The sequence below is a fragment of the Podarcis liolepis genome (assembly GCF_965112155.1).
Source record: "Podarcis liolepis genome assembly, chromosome: 7".
Taxonomy (NCBI): Eukaryota; Metazoa; Chordata; class Lepidosauria; order Squamata; family Lacertidae; genus Podarcis; species Podarcis liolepis.
The window spans coordinates 55705146-55716808 of record NC_139561.1 but is presented as its reverse complement, the minus strand read 5'-3'; the positions used below and the strand labels follow the sequence as shown (position 1 = coordinate 55716808).

The window sequence follows — 11663 nt, the reverse complement described above, 5'->3', positions numbered from 1 at the left end:
GTAGTGATAAAGCAGGATATCAAATCCAAACTCCTCCTCCTCCTCTTCTGAATGCCAGTTGCTGGAGGCCACGGGAGGGGAGAGGGCTCTTGTGCTTAAACCCTGCTTGCTGGTTTCCTACTGGGGCATCCAGTTGGTCCCTGTGAGAACAGAATATTGGCCTGACCTAGCAGACTCTCTTTTTTTGTTCGTATGAGGTGCTGCTCACAGGAACTGCTAGCTCCACGTGGAGGGTGGTTCATGTGCCTGCAGGACGCAGCACAGTCTTGTGGAGGAATGTGTCCTACCAGATTGAGCACCAGAAATGGAACTTACGTTTTGCCTCCCATACTCAAGGCTTTTTTTCCAGCCAGAACTCAGTTCCGGCCCCTCTCAGGTGGGCACCATTGCCATGATAAGACAACAAGGGTAAATTCCTGCACCTTTTTCTAGAAAAACAGCACTGTGTACACTCAATGCTTTTCTGCGGACCTAGTTCACGCATCCAGCCGCTACTGATCAAGGACATACAACTCAGCACAGATAAAGAAAAGGATGTATCTGTGTGAACTGGGAAGGTTGCTGTTCTCACAAACGGAGCCTCCCATGGGCCCTAACTTGTGTGAGGATAACTTGCTGCCATCTAGAACTGTGGATGCAATGAGAGAGGGATTCCTGGCAGATGCTCAAAGCAGTAAAAAAGGAAACCATGAGACACACCTTCTGAAGACCTGTATGGGGAAGGGGACTTTGGTAGGCCAGGCGTGGCCTTGCAGGTCAGCACAAGTGATGGAGGGAATGGCTGGCAGAAGCGGGCCAGTGTGCTTGGAAGCCCCCTCACCATTCCCTCTCTGACTTTTCCATGGGTCCTCTTGGCACAGGGCACACAGTCAGGGGTGGGTGGGAAAGGCCTTGTCCCATGCCGTGGGGGGGCGGCATTCAATGGGCTCTGGCGAGGCAGCATCCGGGAGCATGGAAGAGTGAGTAGTAGGGCCTTTCCCAAGGTGTGAGCGTGCAGCACAAAGAATCCCCCCCTGCTTTTAAGCGTCCTCCCTCCCTGCTAGAGGAGCGCAGTCACATGAAGGGAATGCGGGGGGGGGGGTGCAGCTCCTCCAGCGGCGGCTCCTCCCGCCCGGCGTCCCCCCCCCCCTCGGGGGCTGACTTGGTTAAAGTCATTGTTTGGCTTCGGCATTAACTACATTCCAGAGGGACGCAGCGCCCCGTCTCCTTCCTCCTCCTCCTCCTCGCATTCCTGCCCCACACAAAGAAGTCCCTCCCTCCCTCGCCGCACAAAGGAGCAGCCCGGCGCTGCCTCGGGCCCTCCCGCCCCGGATCTTGGAGCCCAGCCGGGCGGGGGAGAGCCGAGCCGAGGAGGAGGAGGAGGCCGGCCAGTCAGCCAGCCGGGCAGCCTCGAAGTGCAAATTCCTCCGCCGAGCGCGCCATTGACTGGCCCCAGCAAACTTCGCGCAGGCGGGCGGGGACGCTTCCCCGACAACGCCGCCTCTCCCTCCCGCCCCCACCCACCCGTCGGCCCGCCGGCCGCTCTGCCTGCCTGGCGAGCCTCGGTTCGTGGTGAGAGCCTCGGGGCGGGATGCCCGGGAGGTGACTCTCTTGTAGCCGGAGGCAGCGCTTGCGAGGCGGCACCGGGCGTCGGGCCGCGGCGGCTTCTGCTAAACTTTGCCGTCTGGAGCGCGCGAGGGCGGCGGCGGCGGCGCCTCTCCTCCTCCTCCTCCCGCCGGCATGGAGAGGTACGAGGAGGGCTTGGGGAGAGCCAGCAAGTTGATGGCGGAGCTGGCGCTCTACGACGAGGGGCTCGGCCGCCGCAGGAGAGACGACCAGCCGCCGTCGGAGCTGGACGGGCGGGCCAAGAAGCAGCTGAACGGCGGCGGCGGTTGCACCACGCTGGGCCCGCCGCCGCCGTACCCGTCGGCAGAGGCTCCTCAGTCGTCGTGCCTCCCGCTGCGCTCCCTCAACGGCGGCGCCGAGGACGGCTCGTGTCCGCGCTCCGAGGTAGCGCTGCCTTGCTACAAGCGCTACTCGGCCGAAGGCTACCCGCGCGGCAAAGGAGGCGGCGGCGGGGGAGCCAGCCCGCGGGCCTCGACGTGCTACGGTGGCGGCGGCCCGTTGGCCAGCCCGCGGGGCAGCTTGGTAGCCGGGGCCGTCGAGGCGTCTTCGGTGCTGAGCCCGCGCTCCAGCTACGCCAGCACGGCCAGCGACACGAGCAAGCACTCCAGCCCGCGCGCCAGCCTGACCAGCTCTTCCGACGGCGGCGGGGGTGGCAGCGGGAGCAAGCCGAGCAGCAACCGCACCAGCGGCATCAGCATGGGCTACGACCAGCGGCACATCAGCCCGCGCTCCTCCTTGGCCGGCGCCGTCGAGCTGGAGGTGGCAGCCTCAGCGGCTGGGCGCCACGGATCCGGGCCGGCTACAGCGGCGGCCATGGCGTCGGGGGCCATCGCGGCGGCTCTGGCCAGCCCGCGCTCCAGCATCTCCAGCCACAGCTCGCGCAGCTCCCGGGGCTCGATGGGCGCCTACCCGGAGTTCCAGCTGTCGTCGCCGCGGGCCTCGCTCCTGCCCGAGGAGGGCCTTCTGTTGCTGGCTGAGCAGGCGGCGGCGGATGCCTACCCGAGGCTGCACGCCCAGGCGCCGCCGGTTGCCCTCGGGGGCTCCGACGCCGCCGTCTCCTCGCTGACCTACGGCTCGCCGACCGCCAAAGGCGCGGCGGCCGTCTCTAAGTTCCGGCTCCCCTACCAGGTGACGCCGTCGAGGGAGAGCGGGCCCAGCCAGGTGGAGCGGAGGCTGGAGGCGCTCACGTTGGAGCTGGAGAAGGAGCTGGAGATGCACATGAAAAAGGAGTACTTCGGTGAGTGCCTTTGCGGGACAGGACTGCGGGGGGGGGGGTCTTCTTGCGACGGTGGCATTCAAGAGGAAGCAGACAAGAGGCTCTCCAAAGAGTTACAGCTTTAGGAAGTTATTAGGCCATGTTCCTATATGGAGCCTGTGTTGCCAACACAGACTGGCAGCATCTCTTCAGGGGTTCAGGCAGGAAGTCTCGCCCAGCCCTACCTGGGGACTGAACCTGGCGCCTTCTGCTTATTTCTTAACGTTTAATTCCCACAACAGTCCTGTGAGGTATGTTAGAATGAGAGGCAGTGACTGGCCCAAAGTCACCCAGGGAGCTTCATGGCTGAGTGGGCATTTGAACCCTGGTCTGCCAGGGCTTAGTATTCCAACACATTAACCACTACACCACACCGGTAGGCCTAGATGGCGTCTGTCTTTGGTCCATCAAATTCAGTATTGATCCTCCAGGGTTTTCCAGACAAGGAATTTTTACCAACCACAGCTGGAGATCCCAGGACTTGAACCCTGAACCTTCTGCATACAAAGCTGGTGCTCTAAAGTGTGCTCATTTTTTAAATTTGCTTTTGTGCGTGGGGGTGTAAATCCAGCATAGGGTCTTGCTAGACTCATTTGCAATTCACTCAAATCCTCTTCAATTAAAATAATAAGTGGGTGCCTCCTGAGGGCGGCTTCTGTCGCGCAATCCCAGCCATGTCTAGTCATGGTAATTCTCATTGAGAGCGTGTGGCTGCAAGCATGTTTCTTAATTTCACATTAAGTCAAATGAATCAGTTTGGGGTCATAGTATCATCAGCTGTGTTTGTTCCCTGCCCCATGGTGCTTACAGTCTAGGCTTTGATGCAGCTGGTGTGGGGGAGAGAAGAGAGGAGGATAGCAGAAGGTGAGAGTAAGCAAATGCAAGCTTAGTGCTTAGAAAATGTTTGGAACATGTTGCTCCCATTTCTGACTACCCGCATCCTTGTGTGCCTTGTTCTTGCCCAGGCAAATCTTGCAAGGGCTCCAGAAATTCCTCTTCCTTAATTCTTAGGTGCCGGAAGAAATGACTGTTGCATTCCACTGACTTTCTTCAGGGTTGCTGACTTTATTTTCTTACTTGAAATGTTTCACGTTTGTGTTTTGCTGAACAGAGACTGAAGCTACAACCAGGGGTGCAAATATCTACTTGCATGCTTGTCTTTGGGCAACTAGCAAGCAGATCTTTTGTTAGCTGGATGAGAATTTGTTTCCTCCCCTCCCTTTTTGGAGCTGTTGAGGCATAAACATACAAGAGTAGGTCTGCAAAGGCTAACAACCGGCTTCAAGTAAATAAGTAAATAAGCTGAGGGCTAGGAGCACCCATGATTTATTTGCAAGGCTGTGTGATAAGGGATTTTTCAAAAGAGGTGCTCCTGTCATCTCCAAAGGTTTCAAGTCCTTCTGTGGCCAGATGGAGAGGGGATTTGTGTAAAACCACATTTAGTGGATTCAGGGGTATAGTGGTCATTTCCAAGGAGTGGGAACTCTGCATGACAACCCCCATAGCCGCAGCATAAATTATTATTGGTGGTAATGGTAGGGGTAGTAGAAGTATCCTAAATTTGTCACCTGCCCTTCACCAGTGAGTCATGGGGTGCGGGGGTTGCAACAATTTAAAATTCAGAATTAAAAGCACATAAAACATGCTACATTCTCAAGAATAGGGTCCGACTCCTGGAAGCACACATTTCAGGTGTCAAAGGTCAGGGTTAAAGAAGTGCATCTTCAGCATTTGCTGAAAGCTATATAATAATATAAATAGCTATATAAAGCTATTTGCCATCACCTCCTGGCAAATAGAAGGGGAAGAAATGGAGGCAGTCAGAGATTTTACTTTCTTGGGTTCCATGATCACTGCAGATGGTGACAGCAGTCACAAAATTAAAAGACCCTTGCTTCTTGGGAGAAAAGCAATGACAAACCTAGACAGCATCTTAAAAAGCAGATACATCACCTTGCCGACAAAGGTCTGTATAGTTAATGCTATGGTTTTCCCAGTAGTGATGTATGGAAGTGAGAGCTGGACCATAAAGAAGGCTGATTGCCGAAGAATTGATGCTTTTGAATTATGGTGCTGGAGGAGACTCTTGAGAGTCCCATGGACTGCAAGAAGATCAAACCTATCCATTCTTCAGGAAATCAGCCCTGTGTGCTCATTGGAAGGACACCTCATGAGAAAAGAAGACTCCCTGGAAAAGACCCTGATGATGGGAAAGATTGAGGGCACAAGGAGAAGGGGACGACAGAGGACGAGATGGTTGGACAGTGTTCTCGAAGCTACCAGCATGAGTTTGACCAAACTGTGGGAGGCAGTGGAAGACAGGAGTGGCTGGCGTGCTCTGGTCCATGGGGTCACAAAGAGTTGGACACAACTAAACAACAAATATAGTAAAGGTGCCAGGTGACTTCTGCGGGGAGGGAATTCCACAATCTAAAGGTTGCTTCAAAGAATGCCCTCTCCTGGGCCACCCCCAAATTTTTGAGCGAGATGGAAGAAATGAACTTGTGACCAATGCAGTGAGGCATTCTGGATTCAACACCAAACAAAATCTCCCCTATGACCGCTGCTTAACTTTCAGAACTCTGCCGAAGAACTCTGGTTGGCTCAGAAGCTTGCTCACTATTATAACTATTATAATGTTCTGGTTGGTCATATTGAAACTTTTCAAAGTAAAAGTGATGGTTGGGCCTTTGGCCGTGCATTCCTCTTCTTTTGCTTAGCTTAGTTGGTGGTTTTCTTTCTTGCGTGCAAAAAGCTTACTTATGTGCTGGGCAGGGGATTGGCAAATGGTGATCTAGGCAATGATATTGCTGCCCCTGCTGTGAAATTGGTGGCAGTGCTTTGTCCCTACCCTGCTGCACTGCTGTTTGAGCTGTGCAGGAGCCACTTTTGGCCTCTGAAAAGTTGCAGGGCTTCATGCCTGCCTGGTCTGGTTGCCTGTGCCACTGCTGCTCTGCTAAGTGAAGGGTCCCTAACCTGAAGCAAGGTGAGGCTTGGGGCATTTGAGGTGGATTTTGTACTGTAAGCTAACTACACAGTGAATTCTTCATGAGTGCCTGGAGCTTAGGTCCTATACCGAAAGAGGCGTGTCTAAGCCTCTTGGTGAAGTTTTTACATTTTGCTTTAAAGGGGGTGGGGCAGGGAGATTCTTTAACATTCACCTGCATGTTGTTGTTGTTGTTGTTGTTTAGTCGTTTAGTCTGACTCTTGGTGACCCCATGGACCAGAGCACGGCAGGCACTCCTGTCTTCCACTGCCTCCCGCAGTTTGGTCAAACTCATGCTGGTAGCTTCGAGAACACTGTCCAACCATCTCGTCCTCTGTCGTCCCCTTCTCCTTGTGCCCTCCATCTTTCCCAACATCGGGGTCTTTTCCAGGGAGTCTTGTCTTCTCATGAGGTGGCCAAAGTATGAGTATTATTTGCAGAAACAGATTTAGAGGATGTACCTGATCTCAGATAAACCCACCACAGGAAAGAGGCATCCTGGTTTCTAGGAAGAAAAGGAGGGCAAATGAAGAGAGAATCTAAGGATTAGAAAATGTGACATTAGCAGAGTAGATAAGTACAGGCAACACCCCCCCCACCCCACCCCCATTTACAGGGGTGCTACGTCCCAGGTCATTGTGCACATCTGCAGAGTGTATGTAAGCCCACCACGTTCTGCCCTCTTCAGGGGCCAGACATGGCATGCACAGTGATGCGTGCATTGAATGCTACAAACTGAGAGTTGCCTGTACACTACAGGGGAGAAAAGCACGTCTTTGAAACCCTAGGGATACCAGAGTGTGGTGTCCAAACAACTCCTCTATCAGCTACAGCTCTGACGGCGCTCACTGGCAGGTGGGAGAAGTCAGCCTAGCTCACCTCAACTCACAGAAATTGTTTAGAAGGGTATATGCCCACTTTGCTTCCTTACTTTCCTTCTAGGAGGGCTTAGAGACCTGCCTCTCTCTCTTTTCATATAACCTCAGAGTCTACCCCCCTGCTGGCATGGGTCCTGGTGCAATTGCTGGCAGTCCCTCCGCCTCCCAAGCGCTGAAGCATAAGAGATTTGAAGCTGTGTTTCTCCATGTCCTGCAGCTCTTGAATGAAGATTTCATGCCCTGCCGTTCACAGTGCTAAAGGGGCATAATGCAAGCTTCCCCAACCTAGTGCCCTCCAGGTGTTTTATGATTCATTGACTTGGACCATTTGTCCCCCCCTCTTCAGCAGAAAAAGAGGCTTCTGGAGTGGCTTATATACAGTCAGTACAAGCAAGACAGTCCTTGCATTGAAGCTTACAATTGAAAAAGAAAACAACACACAAGGAGGAAGAGGGGAGGGAATCAAACTCAGGCAACAGTTCTAAAGCAGTTGTTCTTACAGCGACTGGCACAGTTCAAGGGTAGGAGGTGTCTCATGAAACAGCTTCCCATCTCCACCACTGAGGCAGCCTGATGGAATGATAGCTTTGGACTACAAACTCCCGTCATTCCCAGCCATTAAGGCATGTCTGAGAGGAACTGGTAGTCTTTTAATATCTGGAGGGCACCAGAATGAGGAAGGTTAGCCTAAGGTATGGCTGCAAAATCTGTAGAGCTCTCCCTCTTTCGATGAGGAAAGCAACCAAGCAAGGGAAGACTGTCGTGGCCCGGGGGGCCAGAGGCTAGATTAGCTACTCCATGGCAGGTGATGGGGCTGCCTAGACTTGTGCAACATGAGAAGTCATGCAAGGTCATTCAGCCAGGAATTGGGTAGATCGAGGCTTGGGTTGGAAGGTTTTTTCACTGCAGAAAGAGAAGTATTTGCGCATACTGGAAGTATAGGCCTGCTTGCATCTCTTAATGTGGTTCATGCGGTGAAATGAGATGTTGCATCTTCTGTGGAAGAGTCTCCCTCTGAATACCAGCTGTGGAGGGCATCTTGTTGTATAGTTTAGATGCAGGGAGCAGCTAAGCCAAAATTTGGCTTAGTGTGTTGTCCAAACCCGGGATCATGGTTAAGCTCTTTCCTCCTTAACCACGAGCTGTTGTCAAAGTTTGTTCTTGGCTGGGAGCAGCTCTCTGGGAGTATGGCATGGTTTTGTGGTCCTGGTATAGCAAGACTACCAAGGATTACTGTGATGTGGTCACTATGTTACTAATTGTATGAAACAGGTGTTCTTAAAAAATGGATTTTGTTTCTTATGGAAAAATATAGGAGTGGAAAGATTTTCACCCTGTGTTGCTGGATTCTGTGCTGAGAGAGCCAGTTTATGTGCTGCCTCCTGCAGCTTCCTGCTGGCTCTTACAGATTCTTTTCAACTTGTGCAAGCCTAAGGTTCTTGGAGGGAAGTGCATGGCTGACCCATGTGTACAAACTCAGTCCTTGCCAGTTCCAGCTTGTTAGGCTGGCCAGGTCAGAACTGGCAGAGAGGTCAGGGACAAATAGAAGAGGATGCCTTCATCCTGGTACGGCTCCCCTTTATTACATACGTATCCCAACAGGACAACAGCAAGAACCCACCGACAGCATACAAATCAATCAGTGTTAGAAACTGAGATATGAAAGCCAGGAGCTAAATGACACCTTAAATCTAGGTTATTGGCGCAACAACGGAATGTCTAGGCACACTTTTTTTAATAACAAGAATACAAAGCTGAAAATGAATGAGCTAAAACATTATGTTCATTTTTCACATGTTCTAGTCCTTCCCCTGCCCACCCCCCTAATATTCTTAAGGGGGTCTTTTCTCCAGTCTTCAGAGAGTAGATGTAAGCGGGGAGGCAGAAAAAGGTCCTCCTTTCCTTCCGCTCTGCAGTTTTAATCTGAAATCTTAGGTGCAGTACTGCGTCCAGAGCTCAGAAATTGCTCATGCTAATGAAATTCCCTGTCGCAAAATGCACCTAGCACAATGGGAGTTTTGAACACTGAAATCAGTATGGCTAATTTGACCCAACAATCCCCTCCCCCCACAAACAAATCTTAGTGCAGCCAACTAAAGACAACCAGCCATGCCCTGGGCCTCCTCCAACCTCTCTCACCTCCATAAGCAAGGAAGTTCCGCCATCTAGTTTGAAAGCTGAAGTTCATCCTCTGCTTTAAAAAAACAAGTCCTTTCTAGTTCCCACTCCATTGGGGGAAAAATCTTAATTTTATTTATTCATTCAGCTGATCTCCCTCCCTTCCTTTCAAATGGGCAGAAAAGATCAGCCATTATCCATTTTGGGGCAATGTGTATGGACTGTTGACTCAAGTTCAGGATTTTTGGGGTGATGCCAATTCTGTTGACCCATTTCAGTCTGCCATCCAGTCCAGTTTTGGGACTGAAATGGCTTTAGTTACCTTGATGCCAGGAATGGCTCAGAGGCTGGAGCATTGAACCTCTCAGCACCTTTCAGAATTGTAGATCACCCTTTGCCAATTTGATGCCAGCCTGAGGATCTGAACTGCAAATCTTGTCAGACTCTGCTGAGGCAATCTGCGGTAACTTTTTCTGAATTGTCCTGCCAGGCTAAGGGGAACTGTATTACATTGATTTGTTCATAGCAAATGCCTTCCCTTCTCTCCAAGAAACTCAAAAGTTATCCCTCCAAGTATATCCTCACAACAATCCTGTGAGGTAGGATAGGCTGAGAGCTAAGGTCACCCAGTGAACTTTGTGACTGACTGGGAAATTGAATGTGGCTCTCTCAAGTTTTAGCTCTAGTTGGCTGTACTTCTGTGTGGGGCTGCCCTTAGAAGATTGTTCTTTGAGGTCACCTGATGGGTTGGTTTCTGAGGAACTGATTGGAAAGCCAGGGGTGCTTTTCTGCTGTGGTCCCTGATGACAGGACTCGTATATGGAATTCTCCTTTCTGGGAAGTCAAGATGGCCCTTCACTCTGTCAGGGATTCCTCAGTGCGCATATCAGTTGAGAGCAGACAGAATTCCCTGAATGACAGCATCAATTGGCCCCTTCATTATTTGACTAAATGGCCCATGAAACCTAGAATGCCACCTTGTAGGTGGTAGCGTGCGTCTCTTGTACTTCACAGTGGTACCATTTGTGAGGTAAGCTGCTCTTCCTACCCTTTCCCCACATCATTTCTGAGGAGACAGACTATGGGGAGGTGGATGGAAGCCTAGGGCTCGCCAAGGGCCTCCATCTGTTGTCTTGGCTGTGTACCACTTCAGAATGTAGGTAGGGGCTTGTGTGTTGGGAGGGCTGGCCTGCAGGAAAGGAAAACACCTACCTACCTACACACACACACACACACCAAATTAGCAGGTAAAATAGAATTTTCCTCCCTGGCATGCTAGTCTTCCATATGAAAGGATTTTAAATACTATTTGGAGGAGCATTCCATCTTGTGGTTCTCCCCCCACCCCACTTGCTGCCTGAGGTGGTACAGCACAGACACAGGTTTTACCACCTTCACGAGAATTAGGAAATCAAATGTTCCTTCACGTAATATTTTAACAATGTTATAAAATGTAATGGGACTATTAGAAGCAACTTTAATTTTCATTGTTTCACAAGATTGGTTGCTTTTGTGGTGAACATGGGTGCCAAGCTTTGTTGATGATTAAAATACTCCTCCCCCGCCACACATATGGGTAATAGTTTTAAAAATATATGATCAGCTGGATAACTCAGTTGGTTAGAGCATGGTGCTGATAATGCCAGGGTTGCAGGTTGAATCCCTGTTTGGGACAGCTGCATATTCCTGCATTGCAGGGGGTTGGACTAGATTGTGTGACTCTATGACTGGTCAGTTGACCAAATCCTTTATAATTGGCCAAATACCAAGCCCCCCTGCGTGCCCATCACATCTTCCCCTATATTGCTGCAGTTAAAGGAGATTGCTTGGTATTCTAGTTTAGGCTGTAACCCAAGTTCACATGGGGGCAGTGAGGGCATTCAAGAGCATGCATTCCTTGTTTTTGTGTTTCTACCTATTCTTAATTGTTTTATATGTAAATTGCCTTGAGATGGTGGTTTAGAAGGCAATAAACAAAATAATAAGCATTAATAAACGAGTGTGAAGAAGCAAGAGCAGCAACAGCTGGGGTTGATGGCAGCACAGCCATGCTGATGGGAGTTGTAGTCTAAAACCAGAGCACCAGGTTTGATGGTGGCTGATCTTTAGAGAGTGCAGGACTTCATGGCAAACAAGTATCTGGGGAAAGTATGCCCTGGAGCTAAGTAGATTGAATGCCATTGTCCCAGGGCAGGGAGAACCTGTTCTCATAATTGCCTCCACCTTAATCAGACTGCTATAGCTTTAAAGCTGCAGTATAAACCTGCTTGGGTTTTGGCTTTTCATCAGTTGCATGAAGGACACATGTAGGCTTTCTATACCCATTTGCCCTAGGTGTCTCTAAGTAAAATAGTCAAATATTTCCTTGGATGTATATGTCAGCAATACGCAACTGTACTTCCTTCTTCCTGCCTGAGAAGGCAGGAGGTAAGAAAATGGGTGAGGGGGGTCTAGTGTTCCTAATGTTTACTGTAGGGCTCAGTCTGTGTCTTGTAAGTGTGGCCTTTCATGATGGAGAGGAGAAACTCTTGCACATGTAAAGATAGCATGTCAAGGATAATGGGTTCTCCTGGCACGCTAGTCTTCCAGATGAAAGGGCTTTAAATAGGTATTTGGGGGAACATTCCACTATGTAAGTCTCCACTTGCAATCAGAAGTGGTACAGCCCAAACTCTGGCTTACTGCCTTTGTGAACTAGGAAATTAAATGTTATTGGCTGCAGTGATGGTTCACAGAGTGGTTCTGTGGCTTGCAAAGTGTGAACTCTTGGTTAACTCTGAAGAATGACTGGTGCAAAATCGGCAATGGGAGAGAGACTGGC

At 50.8% G+C, this 11663-nt stretch overlaps 1 protein-coding gene across 2 annotated transcripts in view; it reads left to right on the top strand.

Annotated features, from left to right (window-relative positions):
• The first annotated feature begins 1178 nt into the window (after positions 1 to 1178).
• Positions 1179 to 11663, top strand: part of WTIP (WT1 interacting protein) — a 57965-nt gene continuing 47480 nt past the window's right edge. The window contains exon 1 of one of the 2 annotated variants that reach the window (XM_083515191.1): positions 1179 to 2842. In XM_083515191.1, coding sequence (XP_083371317.1) covers positions 1720 to 2842 — 1123 coding nt within the window. In that variant the 5' untranslated portion in view covers positions 1179 to 1719. The remainder of the gene's footprint in view (positions 2843 to 11663) is intronic. The other variant, XR_014528841.1, reaches the window with a different exon arrangement.